We start from the raw sequence: 27,680 nt of genomic DNA on the forward strand, positions 1-27,680 counted from the left end.
CTTCCTCTTATTTTATTGGGCAGTTACAGAGCTATAACCTCCTGATTTGTCTGATCTAAAATAAACTTCAACTAATCTAGTAGGTCTCAACAAATCTCCTGAACTTGACGGCAGATGGCACATGCTTTTTATTTAGCCCTGCATATACTATCTTGGTGGGTGGTAACTGCCTTAGGACAAAATCAGCATCCCACCAGTCACCATCTGGGACGGCAGATGATATGTGGGACTGTCATGAATAAGCATTCTGATGTTTGTAAATGTCTGAAGGAAGACACTGCTTGTTAACGTGGCAGTTGGTATGCAGTCACCTCCGTGAGAAGCACACTTTGTGCAGTCATCAGCAAAAGATGAATTGTGTGCCTTGGGTTCATCTCTGGAATATGGGTGGGTGTAAGTTGAATCTTCCATAATTTGTTCATTTTGATGGCAAACTTGAATGGTTCTTATCTTGACAGACCTTTCTTTGTCACTGCTTTTGTGCTAAAAATTGTATACTCTTTGGTACTGTGTCAGCAGTATTATTTAGATGCCTGCATCATAACCAATGCTGATAGTGAGCACAAATGCATGGTATGAAATGTGCCCTTGCTTTGACAGTGTACTCTGAGTTGGTGGGGAAATGGAAGGGACAGTTTAGAAAAAAAAAGTGTGAAATTGCTTGCAAAAAACACTCCATAGTTTTGTCCCAGATGCAGGAATGCAAATGCACATCTTCTGGCTCTCCTCTACTATGGGCAATGAGAGATGGGGATGACCGAGCTGGATCAGAAGCCAGTTTTATTGAGAATGTGAAGAGTTTATATAGGATTATATTTTTGATAACAATTTCTCATTGATTACACATTCTTTATGACATCAGTTACCTGGTAATCGTTACAAAATTTCACAACCTATCTTTTGGTCACTTCTACACCAAGGAGCAGTTATCTGTGTCTTGATGGCTTCTGCTTGATTAGGCCTGACATATCAGACTCCTTTATCAGTTCCACTGTACCTCTGTCTCACTGTCCACACTCTACTCCCATTTTACCTTGTCCCCTGAGCAAGATGCACACACAGACATCTGAACCATGCGGAGATCCACAGGCCACTTGCCTCATCTTCTCTGTTCCTGGCTCTATGCACTAAGCTCCTTTCCTGAAGAGAAGTGCTTTGAGAAATGTTATTTAGAGCTGGTATTTTGGAGGGACTGCTTGTAATTTATGTAGAATATTTTAGACAGTAAATCTTCAGTCTTCTAATCCATCTCCTGTGGACTTTCTCCAGCAGGTCCATGCCCTTCTTTTGCTGGGGTCTGCAGAGCTCTTTGAAACAATTTAAGGAAGTGACCTCTACTTTAGCAATTCAAATAGCTGACTTGACTCATTTTTTTCAGTGCCTCCTGAATACTTGGTGTAGAATATATACAGGAGTGCAGGGCTTAAAAGGTTTATGCAGCTACACAGTTTGTGGTAATTGGGAGTGGGGCTGTGGCTGAGCCTCATCCCCAGTGAGCTACACCTGTGCAGGACAGGTGAGCAGCATTGGAGGTAACGAGCCAGGGAGTGCCCAGGGGCACTGACCAACCACCACAGGGAGCAGAGGGCACACAGGTGCAGTGCATGAGCCATGAGGGGCACACAGGTGCAGTGCATTAACCATGAGGGTATAAAAGGTTGGGCAAAAGAGCAAGAAAGAGCAGATGCTTAAAGCCTTCTGATGTGGTATGGTGTTACTCTGTTTGGGGGGAATGCTTAAAGGCTTCTGAAATTGTATGGTGGTACTCTGTGTATTGTGGCCATCTCAACTGTGACGTATGCTGGGACAAGTTTATGCAATTCAGTGGTTCTGGAATTGCCATTGGACCTTTGGTGTAAAGGTTTTGTGGTAGAGCAATATATTGCCTGAGTGTCTTAATGTATTTTTGACTATTAAATATGATATGCAAGTGGTATACTGACTTTATACAAATTGAATAACAAAAAGGAAGAAACCCAAACAATCTGCCACATGAACTCTTAATTTAGGTACTACCTTCAGATTAAAATGTAAGAATTAGGGTCCAAACGTTTATAAAACCAGATGAGATTAAAGCAATAATATGGTTTCACTGGCTGGAAAGCACAGAAATGAGGACTGTCTGCTAAATTTGTATGAGCAAATGCACTCCTCCTCATGGCTCTTACTTGAGGGGAGAGCAGAGTGGATTATTTACAGCATGGAAGCGCATGCATGTCCTGTTTCTGGACCAGCAAAACTAGTAAAAGGCTGGCTCTTCTTTTTTATGAATGGAGGTATGTTTTTTAGTGTGGAATAAGGTATTCAGAATGGATTTTGCAAGCAACAGTCACTTAAAGCCCGAGGTGACTGGCAGCTCGAGTTTGAGAGGTCTGTGCATGGGAAGGACAAATTAGGGAGTGGCTGTATCTTCAACTTCACCAGACATCTCTCCAAGTTCAGTGTTAGCACAAAAACACTCAGTTTTTGTTCCTTTAAGCAGGGAAAAGGGAAGCAAAAGGTTAGGTTCAGGTCAGTGCTAACTTTAACCTGGCCTGCCTGCAGGTGGCTTCAGACTAGGTGATCCAATATTCTTATTGTCTGTCACTACCAGCTGGGTAATATTCTTATAACTTGATCATAAAACTTAAGTAATTAATAAGATAAAGAAGATGTGATGTCCCTCTATACAATAAAGCAACATTGGTTTTGATATTTTTTCAGTTCCAAAAAGGAATCAGCTGCTTACATAGACTTTGACAGTATCTTATACTTATATGATGACTAATCTGGGACCATCTTTTTAGGAGCACTTTAGGATTGACATCCACTGCCTCTGATCATGTTTGCAGTTTTCTGTTCTTTGTGCTCTTAGTGCTTCCAATCAAGCTGATAGATCTCAATCTCACATTTTTTCCCCTAATGTGGTGTGTTCTTTGTTCATGCCCAGCTGTTATTTTCACAGAATCATCAAAGTGTCCAAGAGTGCTTTCACAGCATTACCGGACTTTATCCTGAATTAATGATTTCCAGCACAACTTCTATTCAGCTCCTCGCATTGTCAAACTTAAGGAGAAGACAGCCATCTATGAGGCCTGACTTTCTGTTGTGGCTTCCTTTTGTGCTGAGATGAATTCTTGATATTTTTAAGAAGGTAGGAAATTATTTTTACTTCTTGAGACCAAATATTGATTTACTCTTCAAGTGTTATTGTGCTCAAGCAAGATAAAGTAACAGCCAGGTACAAATACCCTGTGGGAACCTCAGATTATGTCAGCAGGTTTTCATTTTTATTTTTGCAAGCTTATGCCATGAACAACCGTTTTTATAAATAAAATAGTTGCTTCACTAGAAGTACCTTACATCTTGAATCAGTTGTCCAAATAATTAAAACCCATGCATTTTGCAGTTGGCTTTATGTTTTCTTAAGCTTCTTAAATGTATAAAAATAATGTGTTGTTTAAAAACACCCCTATTTTCTGTCGTCCTTTTACTGTTGAACACAGGTTGAAACTATATCCTCTACAGGATTTTCCCTTTATAGGTTTGTGTTCATCTCTTCCAAGTTGTAAAATCTGATGGAGATATATTTAAATTATGTTGTGTTAGTCAATGTTTTTCTAGGGATAAATACAAGGAGTCCTTTGATTCAAATAGACTTGGATCCAATACTTTGACAGTTACAAGTAAAACTCCTAACCTAGCAACTGTGTAGAAAATTTTTAGAGGCACTATCATTCAATTTATTTATTAAATTTGCAATTGATAAGACAGTTCCCTGGTCTCAAGAAAGCAGATTATGAAAATGGGCAAAATTGAAAATATGCATAAGAAAACTCACTTTGCTAATTTCTACTTGGAAAAATTTAGCTGTTTAAAATTGAGGGTTTGCTGTTAAAATAACTTGTAAATTTTGTGTTCAATCTATTAAGGTATCCTATTTTATTATTATTTTATTTTGATTTTTTCCATTCTTTGTTCTTTTTTCTTTTTTCCCTGTCTGTTTGGCATTTGGGCATGTTTAACATTTTAATCCTGCCCATATCCAAGAAAGAGCTAATTTAAGTCTCTCTATTTTTGTGATTTGGTTTTTTGTTCTTTTTGGGTGTTGCTTTACAAATACGGTATACTTGGGATTTAGGTCTTTAATATGAAACTGGAGTTCCTGGATGAAATAGGATGTAAATAGGATCAGATACGTGATGGCTGGTATGAAATGGACTACTTTTTTTTGTGAGGACTCTAAAAGACAGACTGGATTCTGGGGTACCTGATAGAATTGTTGCAGACCTCATAACAGGGATAGCACTGTGGATATTGGGATCATTATAAGGATTAGTTAAAAAAATGTGTTATAGAGAAAGCTAAGGGAGCTGAGTTGCTATTTTCCTGGAAGTTCTACTCTCTCTGATAGGTTTCTGCATGTGGTAGGGGAGGACAATGTCTAAAATGACCTCTAAACCATGTGTTGGACAATTTGGGCATCTAAATATTCTTCTGTAATTAGCGAAGATTGCTTAGTGCAAGTTAACTGGAGGAAAGCTGTGGTTTAATGACAGACTGCTGAGTAGAAGGCACCAACTTGTCAAATGGTTCATCAAGCAAAATGGTATTATGGTAATTCTGTGGAACTATCTGTTTGTCTTGAAGCACAGTCCAGGATAGCTGTCTGGACGCCAAGCTTGGGTAGCCTGCTTGGCAGCAGTCGGATGTGTTATGTCAGGTGAGGATACATCTCTTTGGCAAATAAACTGATGTGTAAATAGATTTGTGTTAATGCTAAGAGTGCCAGAAATCTGTAAGTATGGGTGCTACAGAGGAAAGGATCAGCCTTACAATTAGAGCTAACTGCAGATATTGGCTCAAGCAACAGCAGTCACTGATAACCTCAGTGAGAGTCATTTCATTTACTCCAGTTTAGCTGAGCTCACAGTCTTGCGCAGCAGGTCACTTTTCAGGTTTCCTTAACATGGAAAATTTCAAGGCAGTAAAGCAAAGCAAAACACTATCTACTTGAATGCTTCCAGTTTTCTGAATTACCTTGTGCTGAACAGCTAAGGTTTGTGTTGTGAAACAACCATCTGTTTTTATAGTTTGAAGAGAATCTCCTTCAAATGTTAAATGCTCTAAAATGTGTTAGTGAAGAGGCTGTCAGCCATTTGTTACCATTCAAAAGTTTTCATGCACAGTGAAAGCAAGCTGAGTTTCTATTCCTCTTTTTATTGATAAACTAGCATCAAAATTAAAGCTAAAAAGTTACTTAGCCCAGTTTGGTCTGTATACTGTGACCAATTGATTATTCTTTATCTGTCTTAAGAAATAAAAATGTGTTTACTTTTTTGAACCATCCAATTTTTACTGCAACTTTGAATAAAAACATGCCATGTATTTTGAAAGCAGAGATGAAATACATAGCCAAGAGCTAATCAGGTATGGATGGGTGGGTAATAAATAGTTTGACAGGTGGACATGTTGAGAATATGATGCCTCCTTGAGGAATTTCAGAACAAGATGAGGATTAAACATGGCAGTTCTCTGTTTGGGTTTGTATTGAAAGAAAGAGGAACACATCTTCAGAAACCAAACAGGTCCCTTAAACATATGGGGGATTTTTCAAGGCTGGCTTCAAAAGAGTCTCTAGTGCTTTTTTTAACTCTGTAGGATACTGTGCACAAGGCACTATGCATATGCTGTTCACCACAGTATCCCAAAAGAACTTGTTGCCCAGATGGTGCAAACCATATGCCTCTTGATAGTTTATCTGTGTTTGGGAAATACTCTCTAAAAATACAATAAAGGTCATGAGACTTGTAAAAAACAGCTCTAGTGAATTTTTAAATAATGCTCTGGAGGTATTCAAAGCTGGTTTGTGTATTTTTTGGGGTTGGGTTTTTTTCTTTTGGGAGATGCGTGTAAATGTTTTGTGGAGAGATGAGGAAGTAGGGAACCATAGTTGCTCAGTGTGAGGCCACAGCTCTTGAGGCATGTGTGCAGGCTTCCCTAGTTCAGTGCAGAGATAGCTTTTCTCCATTGGAGATGATCAAGAGGACTACAAAACAAGGCTGGGTCCTGTGTGTCTCTCTCTCCCTGCTTCTCCCAGCTGTCTGAATGAACCATTTGGAAATGTAACAATATAGAAAGCCAGTTAATTTTGGTTTTTGTTCCCATGTCTTCAGCAACTCATTTGATTATTTCCAAAAGCTAAGGGAGAAAATTCTCTTTGCCCATATGTAAGTTGTTAAAATACGTTTTCTTTTTTGCTTACCTGGCACAGATCCACAGAGGAAAGGCAGTCTAATTACATTTCCAGCACAGTGGTTCTTTGAAGTATGAACTAATTAGGAATGGGCATTGCAAAAGTTTAGACCAGCACTCAGGAAAAGAATGCATCATGTAACCATCACTAATTCATTAGGATAACCAAAGCTTATTTCCTTTGAGTAAAGATTTGCACATTCTCACCTACAGCACTGTACTATATATAATACTTCTTTGTAGCTCCTCTGAAAGCACAACTCTGTTTAAAAGTAAATTAGCCAGCCAAATTGAAAGGCTAATTGCCTTGAGCTTCAAGTACAAAGGATATCCACACTTAGATTTCTTTGCCAGCTGCAAGAGGCTGAGGGAGATGTGTTTTCGGAAATCCTAACAGGGTATCTCATTACACTTCAGAATTTTAATGTGGTGTCATAAATCACTAACTTATTCTTTCTCCAGTATTGTTTGCAGAATCTATTGAGATAGATTGGTTCTGTGTACTGGGGAGGAAATGTGATGGAGGGACAATCCTGTTTGGTCTGGTAACAGTTTGTGTCAAATACCTGAGAAGGTCTTATACTGTACATTGCTTCCTCTTATGATTTTGGTCAGAAGAAAAATTAGTATATCTGGTTTGATTCATAACTTGTTCTTGAAAGAGCAAGACTGATGGGGCATACAATCCCTTCACAGACATAACATTTGTCTGGATCATTTCAGCTGGATATATGGATGCTCTTCTGTGTTTCCTGCTTTGTTTTTCCTGTTTTCCTATTCTCACATTTCAATTTTTGAGTCTAATCCTCATTGAGTAAACACAGTGACAACCTTTGCAATGTGTATGTCCAGTGTGATTCACAGGATCACGTCCTTTTTGTATAGATAATTTTAATTTGTGGATATTTTCATGTATCAGCTGCTGCTAGGACTTGGCTTCGACTGTGCTGTATTAAGGTTATACAGAACTGGGAGTTTGCAGGATTGATCTAATGTATTTTCTCCATATGATAATTCCCAACCCTTCTGCCTTTTAGTGAACTCGTATTCTTGTTCTTACTCATACTCTTCAACTTCTAAATACTTCACAAACCTACCTATAACAATTACTCTAAATTACTTTTTGGTTTCAGAGAATGTAATGATTATGTAACTCCTCTTTATTCTCAGCTCACTGACTGTAGTCTCAAGTAGCTGCTTCTGTTACGTGATAATGTTATTGAGCTATGTGTGAACCTGAGGAATGAACTGGCTCTGTTTCATATCTGACCCCTGGTGGGGGGACAGCAAGTACCACCCAGAACTCTTCACAACCTATCTGCAGGAATAAGCTCTTCTTGAAAGAGAAAAACACTTGTCAGATGTGTGCTTGCATAAATTTGAGTGACTAAAAAGTTGAGAGTAAGAACAAAGTGGTTGGTTTGTGGGAGCTTTTTTGTTTGTGTTTTTTTCCTATTACAAATTAATGTGTATGTACGTGTTTCTTTCATAAAAGTTTAAAGCATTCAGATAGCCTTCTAAAGAAAGGTTAGCTTGTGCAAGATAAACCTCATTCATGGTGAGGTTCTTAACACTGATTCAATGCAGAATTGTACTTGTGCTGGATGTTCTAGAACCAGGATGTTTCAAAGGTGTTTTTCCAACCTGAACTTTAAAGAAGAAAGGAAGGAGACAAAATTTTGAAAACAGTGGAAACTTTCCTTGCGTGTAATAACTTGTTTAGTTTTTGAACAAAAACATACACCAAAAGATGTGCTCATTTATGGTAAAATTAGTATTACTGTGTGAAAAATGGCCATACTTTAAAATCTCGGCGTATGTTTGCCACCAATATTTTCTTTTAAAAAACTCTAGAAGAGACTAAGCAAAGCTTTTCAAACACAAATGAGTTGCTTTACCAAATGTTCAAATCTCCAAATCCCAGGAGGATGAGGGCTGGGATTTCTGTAAGGAGCAAGCAGATTTCTGAGGCTCAGCATGGTCTGGTCTCTGGCTGCACATAGGGGTTCTGTCCAGGGTTGGACTGGTCAGAGTGTGCTGCTGCCAGCCCTCCTATGCTCAATGTAGGCATTTTCTCAGAAGTGATTTGCATCTGCTGCTCCCATCAGATGTTGGGAGGTCATGGCTGCTCATAATCAGGCCACCTTTTAATTTAGATGCAGAGCTTAAGGCAACGAAGGTTGTTTCAAAATTTCGGCTTGTGGTTTTTAATTCTTAAATTAGTAGCAAGAGATTGCTTCAAGGACTCATTTGTCTGGTGAATGCAACTTTATAGTAAAACTGAAATTATAGTTATTTTTTGTTAAAACTAGAGTGTACCTTGGCAGTGATTTGTTTTTATTTGTTTGAAGGTTAATTTTCTTTCTATACTGGCAGCAGGGATGCCTAAGGGTGCAGGTGCAGTGTGTGACTCCTTGCTGTGCTCAATTGTTCTTTCTGGGTGCATCCATGTTTATAAACACTTTTGGTGATGTCAGGACTGCACTTTTGAGGCAAATGTTCTGATTTTCCCCACATACCCTGCTTTGGACCATAGCTGAGCAGCCTCAGATTTCACCAAGGTTTTGTTCCTTTGGAGGAAAGGAAGCAGAACCCTTCAGTCCAGGAGTTTCCATGTCTTGTGCTGCAGTGCTAATGCAGTACCAGCCCAGTGCTTTGGGAAGCCTTTGGTGCTCTTACAGGCAGCTCCATCAGTCTTCCTTCTGCTCCATGCAGCTTCCTAATGCAGATGTTTGCTTCTGCCAATTTTAGAGGTATCCAGACCAACTGAGCTTCATTAAGGTCTTACACATGATTGAAATAATTGCTGAATGATATTTTGGATTATTTTCTGTCTGCAGCCAGATGTACGAGATTTCTGACAGGCCAGGATTTTTAAACTGTAACATATTTTATTATTCTATAATGGTTTGTATGTACAACTTATAAAAGAATTTTTGTTTCATAACATTTTACTTCAGAGAGCAAAAGTCACAACAGTGATGTTGAAATAAAAAGTTATGGAAAACAAAGAGACTGGGGGAGGTTATTTATGGTTTAAAATACATTGAAAAAACCAGATACTGAAGCTCTAAGGAGATTAAATTTTCAGATGAAAATGTTAGCTCAGCTGAGTCAGGGATCTTGGTTGCTTGCCTTGAAATATGATACTTACACTTAAATGATTTAGTGTGATAGTCTGTAGCCTAGGTTTTCAGGACCACCAGTATTTTGTTTTAAAATTAATTAGGTACTTATGCAATGCGATTATTTTTAATAATTAGTTTTATTTTTATTTGATGTGATTTATACCTTAATGTGTTGTTTATATTGTTTATTTGATAACAGAACTGTTATCTATAAGAAAGATATGAAGTCTATTTACCATACTTGATCAGTGAATTGTACTTGAAGGAATCTGTACCAATATTAAAATGTTAAGCATGGGTTAGGAATGTGAGGAAGTACTCCATCCTACCATATAAATGACTAAATAATTCTGAAGATTTTTCTGTGTACACCTCTGTGCCAGAGAACAGAACAGACTTTCTCTTGGTAGTAAATTTAACTGGATTATGAGAGATGCTCTAGTGTTACTTGTGAATGCTGCACTCTTCTGGGGAGGATTACTGCCACTTCTGGTTTAAAAGTTTGTGTATTTCAGTGCTCCCGCATAACAGGGTGGTAGGTGTACACAAAGTTCTGTGCTGCTCTGCTTCCCAGGCTGGAAAAGGGACCTTGTGTTTGAAGTCTTTTGCTTTTGCACTCTTGCCTGCAAAGAGCTGCTTTTGTGCACTGCGCTCTGAGCCAGCCTTTGGCCATCCAGAGTATTTGAGTGGTGGGGGAAAAGAATAAACATCAATTTGTGTAGCTAAGAAAACAGAATTATTTTTATATGAGTTACCCTAGACCCTCTATTTCTTCTCTGCTGGTTTAGCGCCATACCTTAAATGAAATATGGACTTCCCGCCTATATATATAAAATTGTACTTTGTGCAGCTTGATGATGAGTTTTTTGATTCTCTAGGGCAAGTTAATATTTCAGGCTCTTGGCTTGTTGTTCAGGAACTCATATTTACCATCATTTTGTGTAGTTTGCACAAGACTGATTTTTAGCTGACTTTCTGCAGTACAATAGTTTGAGTTGTGAAGGTATTGATGGACAAATATTGATAACATACAGTCTTTGTATGAAGCTGAAGATTTGGATGTATGTGAAAGTGGAAAGGCTTCATTAGTCTCATTTGAGCAGTCTGCTGTCTTCCAGTATTTTCATAAGATTTCTTGCTGGCATCCTTTTTGTTGAATAATTGTATTTGAAGCAGTGGGCACTGCTATAGTCATTGGAAAGTAAAAAGCTCTGACACCAGCGTTTAGTAAGGCAAAGGAAATGTATTTGAAAATAATCTTAACCTCTGCTACAGATGCAATAATAAATCTGCTTTAAAATAGAGAGCTTGCTTAACAAAATAATGAGTTGTTGCAAGTTGCTGTGCACAGACTGTGATACATTGCCAACTTATTATTTCTGGGCTCTGTGGTGTGTCACAAATGCTTTTATTTCTATATTAAGCAATGCCTCTGCAGTTTGGAACCTTATTTGTTAGAACTGGTTGCTGGGTCATGTATTGCAGCAATTTAAAAAAGAAAATGCAGTTTTAATAGTAAGGATTTGTTGCTCTCTAGTAACACATTGTCTCTTTTCCTTGTAGGTATGAAGCGTCCATTAAGTCCTGACCACATCATTGAAGATGGGATTATGAATCAACCAGCTGCTGTACGGACCTTTGAAGAAAAAGGACTGAGGAATGACAGACAGGATTACCAATTAAGCAAAGAAAAAAAGAAGATACTGTTTTCCTTCTGTGAAGTGTGCAATATACAGCTGAACTCTGCAGCCCAAGCTCAAGTTCATTACAACGGGAAATCTCACTTGAAAAGAGTGAAGCAGCTAAATAATGGAAAAGTCCCTACAAGTACAGCTCCTGGCACTTTGTTTGCAAGTACAAGCACAGGTACATAATTAGTTTGAAATGTTGGATTTTGGTCAAGAATTCTGAGGAAGCTTTTAAGCTCTACCTTCTCTACCCAACATAACCATTAAACTTAATGTAGATTAGTACTAGTAGTTAATGATATTTTGCCATGTTTAGAATTGCTGGTGTATTTCTTTTCCTGGTCTATTTGAAAGCAACTCTTGTGTATCCAAACACTTACGCATTTTGTCATCTGCTTTTGTTCCTGAAAGAAAGTTCTGGAGGGATGCTACATGTACAGGAGAAACTTTAAAATGAAATCTAGTAGTGGAATGATGGAGGAGGAGAGCTGGAATTTACAAGCCTGGCCCTTTCATTCTTTCTGCTTTCAGCCCTCAGGGTTTTAACCACTCCTATCCATAGAATCAGTTTAGGTTGGAAAAGACCTCTAAGTAAGAAGTATTTCTAAGTAAGACCTTTTACTTACTAGGAAAAACAAAAGTCTTGGACAAAATGCATCTAGCATGCATAATGTGAAGATACAAAGCACATAATATGCCCTTCTGTTTATTTGGGGGGGTTTGTTTTTTTTATTTTGGTGTTGGACTCTGTTCATAACTACTTGAGAAAAATCTAGTGGATCTTGAATCTTCATATAAGAAGTTTTCTTAATTGTAGTATTTGTTTTTATTTGCCATGTTAAGACACTGGCTTTAGTTTGTTTTGTATAGAAACAGTCAAGCTGCATTGAAAGGTTTAGCTTGTTCTTCTAATTTTGTTTCTTGTTAACTGAATTTTACTTGTTTTGAAGTCCGTGGTACTGTTTTGTTTGACTTAGAACTAGGCAGTGTGAGAGTATCAGTTGTGTGAGTCCTGTGATTCAAAAGATTAAATTCTTATTGAATAACTTCTAGATTAATTAATTGTGAGCATTCTTAAAATACCTGAATATCTGTGAGACATTATGATTGACTTATGATTCCTCTGTGTGTGGACCTACAATGCCGACATATAAAAACATTTTCTATTTTTGTTGCTTTTTGTTATCTGAACCCTTCATGTGATGCCTTTGCTGTCATTGCTGGGGATCACAGCAGATGCTCTGGCACCATTACTCAAAGAAGGCTCTGATGCTCAGAATTCAAGTATGTTTGCTGGAGCACATGCTTTGGGGTTACTGCATAGCTTGGGAGTTAAAATTCATGTTTCTTTGTACTTAGTTCGCTGATCTCTATATTAGACAATTAGTTGTGTCCTAGTTTTGCTGGTCTATCTGGTGCATGTTGACATAAGCATTTTTTTTCATAGCTAAGGGACATTGTGTTCATAGCATTTAAAAGAAAGAAATGCCTTCTAATAGACAATTTATTATTACTGTGATTACATAAACAATTTAATATACTGTTTAAGAACTAGCGGGAGAACAAGATTTACTGAGATGTAGTTCTCAAAGAACATTTTCCAAAAATAACTAGAAATTAATTTTCTTTTAAATTGACATTATCCAGGCTCAGTTTTAATCCATGTCCTCTGGAGTGTTATTACCTCTTGTAATGGAGGTCTTCCTTTCCCATTTCTTCAGCCAACATTGTAAACAGAACTAATTGTGCAGATGGTAAGAGATCACTTATATTAATCTCACCTCACCAGTGAATAGGTATTATTCCAGATGCAAAGGAAGTAAATAGCCTCTCTCATACTTCACTGTTACAGCTGCACCCTTCTAACAAAGCACCTAGTGAACAGTTCAGCACATCTTAGGAAACTTCCTGCAAAAGTTCCATCCAGTGTCAAGTTGGTGGTTTTCCTCTGTGTTCAATAGGTAAATGTGAAATCAATAATATTCCCCCTGGAAAATGAGATGAGTGTAAAATATACGTGACTGAAAAGTTTCCTTGACCCTTCAGAAACCAGGATTACAGACCTGCCAGAACTGTCATGGTTCTGTGTGACAGAATTGATGGATCACTGACTCCAGCTCTTCCTGACACTTGGTGGACTTTGTTATAAATGGAGAGGAGACATATTTTCATAGTCATTCTGTTTTGTGGTCCTCTCTGTGACAGGTGGCCCTCAGCTGTTAGCAAATGTCCTTTTAATTTTTGACTTCTACTGTGCTTTACAACTATAAACTTCAGTTGGTCTTAACTTGCTGGTAATGGTCCTTGTACTACTATTGGAATGTTTATTAAGATTTGATACCTGGGATTCCAGGTGCTGGAAAGGATATCTTTAATTGTATAGATGAAAGGCTTTTTTATATTTAAAATCTAAATATAATTGTAGAGATGAGTTTAAAGCTACTTCTTTGTATTTAGAGTAAGGGTGCAATTGTCATAGAATTTAAAATATATTTAGCAACAGATTTTTCTAAAAAGTTTCCTCTATTTCTAGTTAATCTTGCCTTGCCAGTTATTGATATATACAAGTTCTCTTGCTATTGTACCTCTACCTGCAATTTAAATTACTTCCTGGCAAGTGAAATTTAATAGAAAATAAAGATTTAAGAGCTGCTTTTCTTCATATTGCCACAATCAAGAAATCAGTGCGTTACACTAGGTCATTTTGGTGATTTGATCCACTCATTGAACTTCGCATTTTATTTACATTGCTGTTGAAAACCGGAAGAAAAGAGCGTTCTGCTTGGAAAATATGTTGCCACGGTGAGCCTTCCCTATTGCCTGTGTTAGTGCTTGTATATTACCAGCCATGCCCACCATGGCTCTTGGTGCAGCCATTCCCAGGACCATCCTGATCCTTGTGCCAGGCACACAGACGTACAGACAGGCTCGTACAGACAGGCTGCTGTCAGCAGGACATAAATAAACTCTCATCAAAGTCAGAAAGTGCGTGTTTGCCTTCACAGCTTAAGTTGGAAATTATTTCATGTATTTCCTATGAAGGAAAAGAAAGGGTGATTTCCTGCAGCCATGGGGAGATGTATTTTGGAGCGAGCCTATTTAAAGCTTTTCAGTGAGCGGGCTGGAGCCTGCAGCAGATCCCAGCCGTCCTGGGTGCCTGGAATCCGCCTGGCCCCGCTGAGAGCAGGGGCTGAGCACCCGCTGCAGTCCTGGGCGTCGGGCACGAACGTGGCTCAGGGCTCATTGAAATCTGCTCGCCTCCTCTGTGCCGCCAGCCAGCTAACGAGGGAATGGCTGCGGAGCCGCGATGTGCCGGGATGCTGGAATCCGGGATGCGCCGGGGTGCTCGGTACCCACGCGATGGCGCTGCAGGCCGGGCCATGCCCAGCCCCGCGTTCGGCATCCCGGCGCTGCCCCGGGGGAGAACCGCAGGGATAACTGCGGGCTGCTCCCAGCGCCGGCCGGGGATGCCGGGCACGGCTGCCTTGTGTTCCTCCCGCTTCCTCCTCCGAGGTGACACCGGTTTTGCGCCACGAATTCTCACTGCTTCCTCCGTGGGGTGGTATCTCCTGGTGAGTCTCCTGGTTCTCTCTTCTTTCCCCCATGGTAACGTGGGAACAGTTGGTGTAGTTTTAAGGAGTGTACTAGAAATGCCTGTCCAAGTCCAGATCTTACAGATCTCCGGAAACATGTAGGCAAGTTTCATTTTTGTTACAGAAAGTGCCCAGACTTAAAAGTGGGCAAAGGAAAATCGTTTTTCCATGGGTCCTAGGCTGTTTTAAGGAGCACATGTTCTTCAGGACACTCATTGATGCCCATGCGATCCTTCTGCAGGTCTGGCTGGAGGTGTGATTGGGATGACAGGATGCAGTGTGTCCTGGCAGCAGCTCTGCCTTCTTGTTCTTGAAATCTGTGACCTTGCGTGACAGTTTTGGAAATGCTGTAGGACCGTATACCATGACTGTAAGGAACAGTGCTACAAGTTGTAGTGTTAACACTGCAATACTGAGGAAATAATCACGGTTGATTTCCTGAGGTGTTATAAACACACAGTTTTTTGGTCTGGTTCACAGCAATGACAGCAAGGGCTTTGTTAATACAGCAAATTAAATATGTAAATTACTGGACTTCTGTTGTGTTTGGGACTTAAATCAGGTCACAAAAAGGGCCCGGTAGTGGTAGTGGAAGGGAGAAGGTAAAACAGCAGTTTTAGGCATGGGAGAAGAACGAGGGAGTTTGGACAAGGCAGGGCTTCTTCCACTTTTGATAACAGAGATTAGAGCTTCTTTGTCTCTTTGTGCAGTGCCATATAAATGTTTAAGTCTAGTCAACCTATCAAGTTTATGGAGGCAGGGAGGCTTACAATTCAAGAGCTCAGATTATTCTTGATAGGATCCATGGACTGTATGGCTAACTTGCACATTAGTTTTCAAAAAAAAAAATAGAGATAGAAAGTGTGAATAGTATTTTCAGCCAAAAAATTTAACAGACTATTGATAGGCTTTGAGAAATTATACTGAAAGTACTCCAGATAGCCTTAGATCAGACCCATGGTGGGTGGTTACAACAGAATGAATCTGCAGTGCACTGCTCTCATTTCAGTGGAGTTTTTCCTTAGTTTTTGTCAGAAGAATCTAAACCTTAATGCAGGTTTTTGTATGTAGGTTCTAATCTTTATATGGGCCAAGACTGGCTTTCTGACAGGTACCTTAGTTGCCATCTGAGACTGCTTTGTGCCAACGTAATGGAATACAGAGCTTTTGCTTACTTTAAGCCTCTTGAGCTGGGTCCCCAATTCCTTCTCAATGTTTGTCTTTCGTTAATCTAAAAAAAGACAAGGGTAATCCGATTTTTATTGCAGAAGATCTTTATGGATTATTCTAGCAAGTACTCAGAGGAATGCAAAGCAGCAACTAAAAGTATCTTTAAAAAGTTTGTGGCCCGAGTCCTATTAAATGCATGCATGCATAGCTATAGAATTAGTACACAAGTCTTTAGAGAGCACTGTGAGCTTACTCTTTTTGTGTCTTGGGCCAAAACCTTTTTTAGAGTAATAGAAGGTGAGCACTTTTTCTGCCTTCCATGTCAGCTGCGTACTGCCCAACCTTTTTAGAAAGCAGTTTCAAGAAAGCTGCTTCTGTGGGGCCACAAAGTGGAGGAACTCCTCAGGGCTTCCCCTCTCTGTCCCCTCATGAGAGGGTGGCTGCTCCATGCTTTGCTGTCCTACTCTTGGTAAAATCCATTTTGCTATTTGTAAAAAAATTATGCTCTCACTAAAATGCAAAGCTGTGTCCAATATAATAGAAATAATTAACGGAAAGAGTTACATGTCCATAATGAAATGTGGCTTCGTGAACTGTTTGAAACTCTTAGTATTTCACTTCTTGCTACAGGGTATGTTGGCTTTTTTCTTATTCAGTGGTTTCTTGAACAAGATGACATTTGGTAGATGGTACTACATTCTCTGCATCACTTGAGTCTCTTCCACCATTTACTTAAGAGATAGGTAATGGTACATAACTTTTTTCTTACAGAATGAAATGTATTTAGTATAAACAATTGCTGTTTTTTCTTTCATGGAAGTCATCATAGAAATTAGGCAGTTTATTGTATTCTTATTGGGCACTTGATACTCCTCACAAAATAGTGATGTTGAGAGTTAATATCAAGGCCCAGAACTGACATTAAAGTTGTTTTTTTATTTGTCAATGACTACAGACTATATCTATATATTCTGTTCTTTGAGTAGATGCACTGTGGAAGTACTGGTAAAATTAATAAAAATATTAAGTCGATTATACTTGCACTCACTGGTAGTCTTCAGGAAAAACATGGGGAAATCATTATTTTATTGAGGTTGGTTTTTTAAAGTAATTGATAAGTTAATCAGAAAAAAAATTCAAAAATTTTCCTAATGGCAAATTGAAAACCATAACTCTTTTGAAGCAGGTAAGAGTTATCAGGCCAATTATTCATTTCTAGACTCCATTCTCTTGGAGATGGGGAACACATGAATGACATTAAGCAAAAAAATAAAGTACCTATTATGGAAAAAAATGGTTTATAGGCAGTGGTCCTTTGTGGGGAATGTGGAAGGATTTCAAAATAAAATTGTGCAGTACATTCAGGACCCTTTGCCACTACTTTGCATAGACATATTCTTGTAGCAAAATGCCCTTCTGGACAGTTTAACCTCTCTTCAAGGGCAGTTATGCTGTGGTAAAAAGCATCAGAAAATCAGGTGTTTTAGAGTCTAGGACCAAAAATACAACCACTCACCAGCCATGGCTTCACGCTGAGAATGGCTGCAGGAGTGGTGGTGACACAACTTCTGCTTCAGTTGGGAGCATATCCCTTGTCATTTAACCACTTCAGGCATGGCCTGGGGAGTGTCTTAAATCAACTGAGTTGATGTTGCTGCAAGAATTTCTTCACTGTCTCACTGAAGGATGTGATCCACAGTTTAGAGGTGTAGACAGCTGAGATGAAAAGGGAGCTATAAGTTCAGACATTTTTATTTGTGTGCATTTCTAGCCAAGATTTCTGTATTAAAACTACTGGAAGAAACAAAATAATGAAGTCAGGTTTGTTTGTTATTTTTACCTTGTAAAAGGAAAACTGCTATCTTCTCTGTATAGTATTTTTTCTCATCTGGGATCAGATCCTGTCAAAATTTCTCTGGTAGTTGTCTCATGACCCAGTAGTGTATTTGGATACCTGTACAGGTAATATAATAAAAAACTCCTGTGTCCTTCAGTTTCTTCAAAGCCTAGTTGTGGTTACATCTGTCTTATGCTGTGTATCTCTGGGTGTGAGTATGCACAGCAACACATGCTCTCTTACTTTTCTGGGGAAAGAGAACCTATGAAGTACCTGAAAAGATAAGAAAGATGTACATTGTGAGAAGTCCACGTGGGAGTAGGAATAGCATGAATTTAATAAGCCGTGAAGGTTTTTCATAGTAAGTAATTTAAAATTAATGTTGTTTTGAAAGAATGAAAGCATTGGTCATGCAATTTCATGCTTTTAATGATATTTTTATTTTGGTAAAAATATTTAATCTGCTAGACTGTGCAAGTCTTTGTTGGGTCTGCATTCTAAATGTTTTCACCCAAATATTTATTATACTTTTTAATGGATATCCTGGTTTTTAATATTTAATAGACTGCATTTGTTTCATGGTTAAAAAAATCTTATTTCATTTGCATAATTTTGAATTAATCTTATTTAGAAAAGCTTTAAGGAATCATTAATTTTTATTGCTGGATTTCTTCCCCCCCACTCCCCCTAATAATGAACCTCATCACAATACAGGCTGCTGCTCATTCTCCTCTGTCTCGTGTTCGTTGTAGAAAAGACAGAGCTATTTTTAACATTTTCACAGTCTAGATAGATGATTCCTCGTTCTGTGTGGTTTGGAGCTGAAGCTGTAGAGCCTTTGATAATCATATCCTTTTATTTTTTTATGATTTGCTTGAATTTGATCTCTGTAGCTGATTCCATGCATTGATAATGAAGGCTTGGGTTGCCTGATTCTCAGCATAAATTCAGGCAGACTTCTAGTTTGACAGGGCTCTGTGTTTCGGTAGGCACGAAGATACAGAACTGAAATTGCTTTGCTTTCTTTACAAATGACTCAGAGTGTGCTTGTCCTTCCCTAAAATGTTGCCAGCGTGTGAAGGATTTTCAATGAGCAGTGCACTAAGCCGGCATCTGGGAAGGTTGGAGGCTGCTCTGCTATAGCAGTGAACTGTCACACAGATGAGCAGGGCTGGAGCCAACGCTCTGTAGCACCGTAGATCATATTGGTCACATACTGGAAGTTTTGTTTATGTAATTTGGTTGCTGTTTAACCTGCTTAAATAGTATTGCCATAATGTGGAGTGGGCTTCCCAGTAGAGGTGAGTCTGTTTTTTATTATTAAACTTCACTGAATTGCTTTGTGCTACGACATTGAGTGGATGCTTACATGTTTGGCATTATTTCTGTGTGCAGTGCATTTCTGTTTTAGTTATTCCAGTGGAAAGGATAATAAAAAAGGAAAGGCGTATAATGCATCTTTTTCTTCTCTTCTTATTTCAGTATTAAAAGTAACTAAATATGTGGCAAGCTCCCTTTCCTTGCTTGTTGTTTGCAGAGGGCATCTTTCCAGTAGGTGACTTCCTATGCGTTTTAGATGTTTTTTGAATGTCAGTGATGCTGTGTTATTGTTGTAGAAAGAAGCTTATTAGCAGTGTGAATAAATACCTCTTACCAGAGCTTGCTTTCTGGCTTGTTAAATCTCAAAGTATGGTTACAATGGTGTGTGAAACACAAGAGCTGTCGGATTCTACAGGTAAACTAAAAAAGTAAAGAATGAAACAAATTGTATACTGGGTTTGACATATTAGATATGTCTGTCATTGTTAACATTAAAAGTTATGATGTGTCATGCCCAGAACAGCTTCCAGTAATTCATTTGCACTGACAGCTTTCTTTGAGAAGGGTATAAAATTACTGTCGCTTCTCCCTAACCAGTTAAATTTGAGATTTAGTGCACCAAGTTTTATTTAAGGGAACAGATAGTGTGCTAAAGGTAGCCTGTGAAGTTCTAGTAGCAAATCTTTAAGCTTGAAAGCATTATCGTAAACTAAACAGACTTTGGACTTGTGTGTTTAAAAAAAGGGGGTTTATTGAGAATTTCACCCATAGCAGAACTAAAAATAATTAGTTCAGCTGAGTTACTTATTAAGCACTGCTATTATGTGAATATTGAGTTGGTGAGGTGAGACCTCATATGATATTTGTGTATGCTGATAGTATTTTTTTAATAAAACGAAGAAATATGTTGAAAAATATTTATTAATTTTTTTCTTCCTTGCTATAGAAATGTCTGTGCTTACTATGTAAAGACTGCTGTGTTTTTTTTTTTTCTTCGGAGGAACTAGGACAGCTCATGCTTTTTCCTGCTAAATATATTTATGAGGCAGCTGTTTTATAGCTTTCAGCTCCAAAGTTATAGATAAGTGTGTATTTGTTTGACAGAAGATTCGAGAATTTCCATTTACTGCCAGTACATGTAAAGCTTGGCTAAGCAGACTGCATCAGGAGCACACACACCATTTGTATTAGCCAATCTGTCTTTGCAAGTCCCAGGGCCACTATCTTGCTAGAAGCCACTGTGTGCTTTTGAAAGCATGAAATTAGTTTTATACTGAGCACATAGTTTCTCATTTAGCAGTTCTTTTTATGGTAATGGTCAATTTATGGTTCAGTGCCAGAATTTTGGTGTTCTGTCAAAGCTGATAGCTTCTGCTAAGGTGTTCTTTGGAGATAAAGACAAACAAACAAAATCCAAAACAACGCCCCCCAACAAAAATGCAGTTTGTGATGGAGATCCTAGGGAGATGCAAAAATAAAAGAAAGTTCTCCAAATGACCCAACCCTTGACATTGCTGATAGCATTTTGGGATTATTTTGTTGTAGTATTTCAGAAAACATTTGTCATTCATGACATGAAATTATTGAATTAATTGTCACCTTTTTATACCTCATAAGTTTTTTTGTTTGTGCTTTTTTTTCCCCTGTGACATGTAAAATTGCTGTCTCTCAATGCTAATTTTCTCCATGTGCTTATTTAATGATTAAGGCCAAAATGCATTTGAAAAATGTATATGAAGCACCCTAAACATCCAGGATGATTTTCAGATAGCAGCTTTAGAATACCTTAGGAGCTTTTCCTTTTCTTTAGGAATCTATAGAAGTCACAATGAGTTGGTATTAGAACCTTTGTAAAACCTTTTTTAATACATATAATTCATAAATTGATGAACTGACTTGTTTTTAACCTGGGTGTTGTTCTTAGCAGGTTTTTGTTGTTTTTCTAACTGTGCCAGATTTATGACTCTTCCTCACTAGAAGCTATGCTTGATGAAAGGTTAGGGTGGTTAACATTGTGCACTTCACTTGGGTTACTCTCTCTAGCCTACATTATTCTCTCTTGTATATAGGCAATTTAAAATTGCATTGTTTTAAAACTTGATCGTCACAATTCTGATCCTGAAATAAGCATTTTTAACAGCACAATATTTGCTTCTTTACTCAGCTTTGCCTGCAAGGAGCAAATTTTGATGTTGCTTTTTTTTGTGCAAGATGTTGTTGGCTCTAGAGCTGGTAGTGTTTCTTCCAAGTGCTGAGGAGAGATCCTGTTCCACCTACTGTTATGCCTTCCTGGTATAAGAAAAAGCTGGAGGTCATAGTTCCCAGAAGTTAAGAAGTAGATGTAAGCTGGTGCACCCATTTTTTCTTACTCCATCGTTGTGGAGGAGAAGCAGTAGAAGCTATGGAGATGGCTTCCCCTTGTCACAGGCACTTGGAAAGCACAGCAGCCCCACTGCAGCAAAGGTCCCTTTGCAAAACCACGTTTGGATGCTTCTGTAGTCATGCAAGAGATGCATACTGGCAGCTTAAATATATATTGTTGTCATTTTAGGACCTCTGAGTAAATTTGCTTGCTACTCTTCAGGGTGTGTTTAAAGGCTACTAGGCAGAAAATATTATGAAGGAAACAATGTGTGTGACATGTTGCTACCATGGCATATAAAAATTGCTTTATTTCTCCAAGTGCTTGAGCTAGAATGCCTTTCTTTGTCCTTTTATTTTTTGGTAATTCTTTGTATTATTATGAATATAAGCTTGCCAAATTTCAATCTGGTTGATTCTTTGTTTGAAGATGGTTTTTGTAAGGTCCTTTTAGCCTTTAAGATCTTGCATATTCTCCAAGTGTCTTTATTGCTGCATGTTTCCTCTCCTGCCATTTTTATATTGTTAGTTCAAGTGAGGGGCAGAATTGGTGTGTTTGTTGTGCTGGACAAAATCACTTCTGGTGTGGAGCTCTATTGCTTCTGTGTCCATTCTCTAGCTATGTCTGTGTCAGGTTGTCAGTTTTCACATGGCACGGTAATTTTAATTTCTTCTCCTTTGGAAGACATTAGTGTTAAAGTATGGTGATCCTCTGCTTTTTGGGAGTTTTCAGGAGGCAGCAGCTTCTCTACTGCCAAGATTACTTTACAAGGAGATTCTGAAGAATAGGACACAAAGTTAAAAGGAAAAGAAATTATTGGGGAAGTGGTATGTTGTGAGCAAATCCATGTTAGTCACTTGACTCGGGGATCAAAGTCTAGCTAAGCTCTCAGTGGAAATTTTCAAATTTGCTTTTTTTAGTGGAGGTCACTGATGAATCTTGCCAGAGGAGCTGAGTGCACTGAGAACTGAAGTTCACTGCAGCAGCCCTGTTGAAGCTTTACTACTGAAGCTCAAGTTTATATATATTTTTTCGGTCTGTAGGTTAAAGAGCCAGAGATGTTCTGGAGGTCTCACCCACAATGTTCAGCCAAGAAATTCTCTTTTTTAAAATCTGCTTTCTGTTCTGTTGGATTTTGAGCAGTGCTCATAACATGACTCTGAAGGGAAAATAAACTGAGTAACTTCTCTCTTTCACATATGCTTTTTTGTTCCTGTAAGGATGTTTTTTTAAATTATTTTTAAGTTGGAAGTGAGGAAAGCTGGGTGTGTTTTGATCTCCAGAGGTGTAAGGAGAGTGCTCTTGTATTGATACCAGCAGTCAGGGCAGATGAAAGGCAAAATTCCTTAGCCTTGGGTAGGTTCAAGACCTACACTGAAGTGTTTGTGTCTCTGACTGAGCAGTGCAGATCTTGGGAGGAGATGAGGAAGTCTTTTTAATACTCTGTGAATAGAGGAATGCAGCTTCCTTAAGGCTTGAGGCTTAAAATTCATATAGTGTGTTACAGGAGCTACTTGCGGGAAGGGATATGACTGAAAACTCAATGGACAAAATCTTCCCTTTAAGCAACTTGTGAAACTGTCAGACTTTGGGCAATATTTTGTGTTATGATGCATTTGGTAATACCACTTGTTAGTGTATGGGTTGCTTTGGATGATGTAGGAGCTCTGTGTTCAGGTGATGAAAGGATGTTTCCATGTCAAGGGACTTCTGAGGTTACTGTGGTGTGTTCTGGTTTGGATTTTTTTGCTTGGTTTTGCTAGCTGTTCACATTGGTACTGTTTATATTTTTACTGAGCTGGAAAAATATAAACAGTACCAATGTGAACAGCTAGCAAAACCAAGAAAAAAAAAATCCAAAATTGACTATACCACAGTAAGGTCTCTGGTGTGTGAGTTTCCCCTTTGCTTGCTTCAAGCATTCTGTGATGGCAGAAGTTGAAACACAGTGCCTGGATTTGGAACTTCCACCTGGGGGTCTCAGTTTTCCTCAGGATATTTCATAGTAGGGGTAGAGAGATGAAGGGGAAGTAAGAAATCCATGTAGGAAGTTCTTAAAATGGTCTGTTTTTCTGCTCAAGCTGGATTCAAAATCTTCACACATGTGCATTTCCTCTGGCTCAGCCTTGGATGTTTGGAATGATGACATCCTGAAATGTTTTTGTGACTGGGCATTTAAATATCATCAGAAATTGTGGCGCTTTTTTAATCTGGTGATCAAACTTAGGTGGAGCATGGAGAAAATAAAGAGGTGAGGAAGTTTCAGAGGCTTTAGAGTGGCACATCTGGATGAAGAGTCACAGAAATCACTTCATAAAGGAAAAACAGACTAGTTGGAAAGGACAGAAGATTGTTAGGAATTGTAATTCGTGTATTGCGGCCAGGTTTGTTAGTGGTACCATTTGAGCCTGATGCATCTCTAGTAAGGTTCTGAATAGTAGAAATTGATCTATTAAGTAATCATTGTAGTAACCTCTTTTTAATGAAACACAAACAGCACTTAGCTCCTGTGTACCCAGGTTACTTCTGAAAATAAGATTTAAGCTTCTCAGTCACTTTGGCTGCTGAGTTAAGGATGAGACTTTGAGAAAAGCCAGAGCTGAAACACCTGGAAGATATTGACTGGGGAGTTAATCTTTATGGAAACAGCCTCAGGTTTTGGGTATTTCAAACATGGTTATAAAGAATGGAAACTGGTATAGTTCCAGATTTGTTCTTGATAGCTATTGACAGAAACAAGAACAAATCTAGCAGAAACAAATAATATTGTTGTCATTTTATTTTAACAGTTGCAAACATTTACTCATTTTAATAATTCACCCTATCTAATAAGTATTTCTCCTTCAAGGGAAAATTGTATTTTCTTTCAATCTTCCCCCAAACAAACAAGGCAACTTTGTTTCAGAGATTTTCAGATTACCTTTGCAGAAAAAATATTTGAGTTGATGTTGTTCAGTTAAGTGTATATTATACTTCTACTCTGGTTATTAGTTATTGCATAGTATCTATGCTTAATGTGTTCATTTTTTGCTTAAATTCTTGGTAGGTGATGGAATGCCAGGCACAATGCTTTTCCATACACTAAATTCAGTTGTTTCAGGGACTTTTATGTTTTTGCTTCAAAAATACTTGTTATGATTATCCAGACTTGAAATCAGTAGATTAATTGGGCAGATAAAGCTATCTGTATTTTAAAAGTATTTCTACTTTATACTGCTTTTCTCATTTGGAAGCTTGGTGTTGCTTTGATAGATGGCACACTACCCTGACTGCTTCAAGTCATCCCTGTGCAAGGTTGATGCAATGCATCAAAGCTGTTTTAACGGCTTTAAATAACCAAGATAAGAATCCTAATCTCAGGAATTGTCGTTCATTAATTGAATATCTGCAGAGTGGAGAGCAGGGCTGTGTTGTTTGTGCTGGTTGCACATTAGCAGTCTGAGTCTCATCCATCCCATGCCCGGGGTGATCATTCCCAGAACCAACAGCCAGGTACAGGGAAGCTGCTCCAGTCTCGAGGAGCATCGGCTGTGCCCATTCAACACTGACCCCTCTGTGACAAAAGCAAACTGCTGGAACAACACTAGGACTTTGGAAATACATGGGAGTCTGGATGAAAAATGGCAATTTTTATTCTGTCTTGAGTGGTCAAGTACATGCAGCTAGAAATTACATATCCTAAAATATGTCAAAATAGCAGCTTTTAGTAGGCAGCTGAGTGATGATAAACAGCAAGAAACTGCTGTGCTGTTGTGCTACCTGGCCTGAAATTGAAATCCCTTTACTCAGTATGTTATTTTCTAGGCCATCTATTGCATGAACATGTTGTTTACTGCCTACTTTTAATTGAGTTCTTGGGTCAGGAGAAATTGTTATGCAAAGTCAAGGTTTCAGGAGTTGCACGGTTGGTAGAACAGCCAGTAACAGTGCAGACACACAGAGGAGGAGGCTTCGAGGAACCATAATCGCTTAGAAACTCTTTTTTCCCCTTTCTTCTTTTCCCTTTGATGTTGTTGCTGAATGCTAGTGGAACATGATGGTGCTGCTGTGGTGTGGAGTAATCAGCTGCCAGCACAAAGCAAAGTCTGAAGGGACATCTACCAATTAACTGAAAATAATGAGGAAGTTATTATTGTTACACTAATCAAAGTTAACTTGTTTCCAAGAAATTTGGAAGTCAATGCATTTATAAGCCATATATGGTCCAGTATGACAGTTCTGGTATAAGCCAAGTTAGAATCAGTGCATCCACTGGGGCTCACAGACTCTGAGGACTGAAGGAATCACCATGCCTTAGCTATTCTACAATACTGAACAAAATAGTCTCTAGCATTAATTCCTTTAGGAGAAGAGATTGCTTTCCCAAATATGCAAGTGTTTGCTGTTAAGTTCAATAAATCTGCAATTGAACTAGAACACAATAGTTAGAGATGCATTCAAGTTTAATTTAAGGACTTCAGGATGTGATGAATTTACTTGCTAGGCTGTTGAATTGTCTAAATAAACCTTTGCCCTTGCAGTTAAGAACTGCATCTTACTGCCAATTGAAATTTTCTGATTATGTGCTAGGAGGTTCCTTTTCCTGGCTACTATTAAAGAACCTCCATGATTAGGTGCATTCTCCTAATAAAATGGCAAGGAATCTTGATTTCAAGTCCCACACTGTTTGTATTAAGGATGCAATTACAAGCAGGGATTGTGTAACATTTGAAAAGGTTAATATTACTTTTTTAATAACACGATTTTACATCCGTGGCCTCAGTGACTCGCCGATGAATCAGAGCGACAGCTTTGCCTCCACAGTCGTGGACTGTTGGGTCCTGGTTTAAAGTCTGCACAACATACTTGTAGCTGGAACAAATGCTCTTTCAGGCAGGAGTGAGTTCATAAAGCTCTCTTTCTTTGCATCAAGTTTGAAGCAAGATACTGATACTTCTCCAGATTTTCTGTTGTCTTTTCCTCTCCTCTAGTTATTTTCAGCTAGCAGGATCAAGCTTTTCTGTATGAAAGAAGGGTGAAAGGAGAGTAATTTTCCAGTTCACATTCCTTGCCTATGGTATGGACTGCTTGTTTTGCTCCCTTTTAGAGGTTGGACTCCATTCCCAATGCTGTATTTTAAATACTGAAAGGCAGCTATGTAGCAACTCTGTGTCCTCTGCTTGGGACCATCTGGAATGTGCGGTGAACTTTGTCACTCACAGTTATTTTACCAATTCAAAAAGAAAATGTGCATACTGTTTTAGCTTAATATCGATGCAGGGTTTTTACTGGCATAGCTTTATCTGATTTCCTGTACGTGATTGGTGCTCATTATGTTGCCTGATTTTCTTGGTAGCAGTTTCAAAAGCTTTCATTGATCTAAATCATACCTTTAGTGAAGACAGAAGGTGGAGAATAGAGAATCTAATCAGCTTGTAAAGACACTGTGTACATGATTTACCTAACAGATGTTTCCTTACAGTTTTACCTAGGTTTTGGGACAAGAATATCTGTAATCTTACCATGTAAATAATTTTGTTGAGTTTTTATGTTTTTTGCATACATTAGGACTGACACTCATGCTTAGCCATTGTCTTTTTCTCACTTAATTGTATTGTTTAGAGACAATATCATGCAGAGTTATGTTCAGATTATTATCCTTGCAATGTTTTTACCTCCTTTGGAGCATGTCCCCAGCAGCTACATCCATCTATCCACAAAGACTTCTTTCTGTACTTTGTGGGAAGAGCGGGAACATAGCATAAGCATACTAATTTATTTGGACAACCAGTTCCTGCCTGTTTTATCCTTTTTACTTGAGGTTAAATGCTTAGAGTTGGGTTGCACAAAACTGTCTTGAGAAGATGTTCTGTTAACAGGCTTGCTCCTAAGCCTGTGACTATAATACTAATACTAATCTTTCTAATACTTTTCAAGCTGGTATTCAGTATTTCTGATTCCAGAGAGTATGCTGCCAGAATATGGGGTTTTTTTCTTCATACAAAACTTTCTCACACAGAAGCGGGAGTGAAAAAGCTCTATGAATTTAAGTATTGCTTGGAATTTATTTCTGCAGTTTGCTTGAAACTTGACCTTTATCTAAGCTCTTCTCACTTCTGGGTCAGGGTATGTGTACCTGTATTCAAGATTTTGAGAGAGCTGCCCATGAATAAATCCAAAAATAACATGGTTTGAATTAAAGAAGGACATTATTTTGTAGCAGTATCTAAAGTGAAAATGCTCAAACTAACACAGAAGTAGAATTCTCTTTTGCACATCACTGAATGTCTGGCAGAGTTGGTCACTCCTGAATTGCCTGCTTTTTCTCCTGCTGTGTAAACGTCCCTCTACTTTCCCCTTATGAAGTCA

The 27,680-nt window shown here is 38.4% G+C and overlaps 1 protein-coding gene across 7 annotated transcripts in view; it reads left to right on the forward strand.

Moving 5' to 3' along the window:
• Nucleotides 1-27,680, forward strand: part of ZNF385B (zinc finger protein 385B) — a 147,868-nt gene that overhangs the window by 18,693 nt on the left and 101,495 nt on the right. For 2 of the 7 annotated variants that reach the window (XM_054277780.1, XM_054277781.1), the window contains exon 2: nt 10,926-11,228. In XM_054277780.1, the coding sequence (XP_054133755.1) occupies nt 10,928-11,228 (301 nt within the window). In that variant the 5' untranslated portion in view covers nt 10,926-10,927. Of the gene's footprint in view, nt 1-10,925; nt 11,229-14,532; nt 14,623-18,590; nt 18,952-19,160; nt 19,202-27,680 lie in introns of those variants that run through there. The other 5 variants (XM_054277782.1, XM_054277786.1, XM_054277785.1 and 2 more) reach the window with 4 other exon arrangements.

This window comes from Melozone crissalis, unplaced genomic scaffold (genome assembly GCF_028551555.1).
Source record: "Melozone crissalis strain CALT ecotype California unplaced genomic scaffold, PUWL_Pcris_2 ptg000023l_1, whole genome shotgun sequence".
In the NCBI taxonomy this organism is placed as follows: Eukaryota; Metazoa; Chordata; class Aves; order Passeriformes; family Passerellidae; genus Melozone; species Melozone crissalis.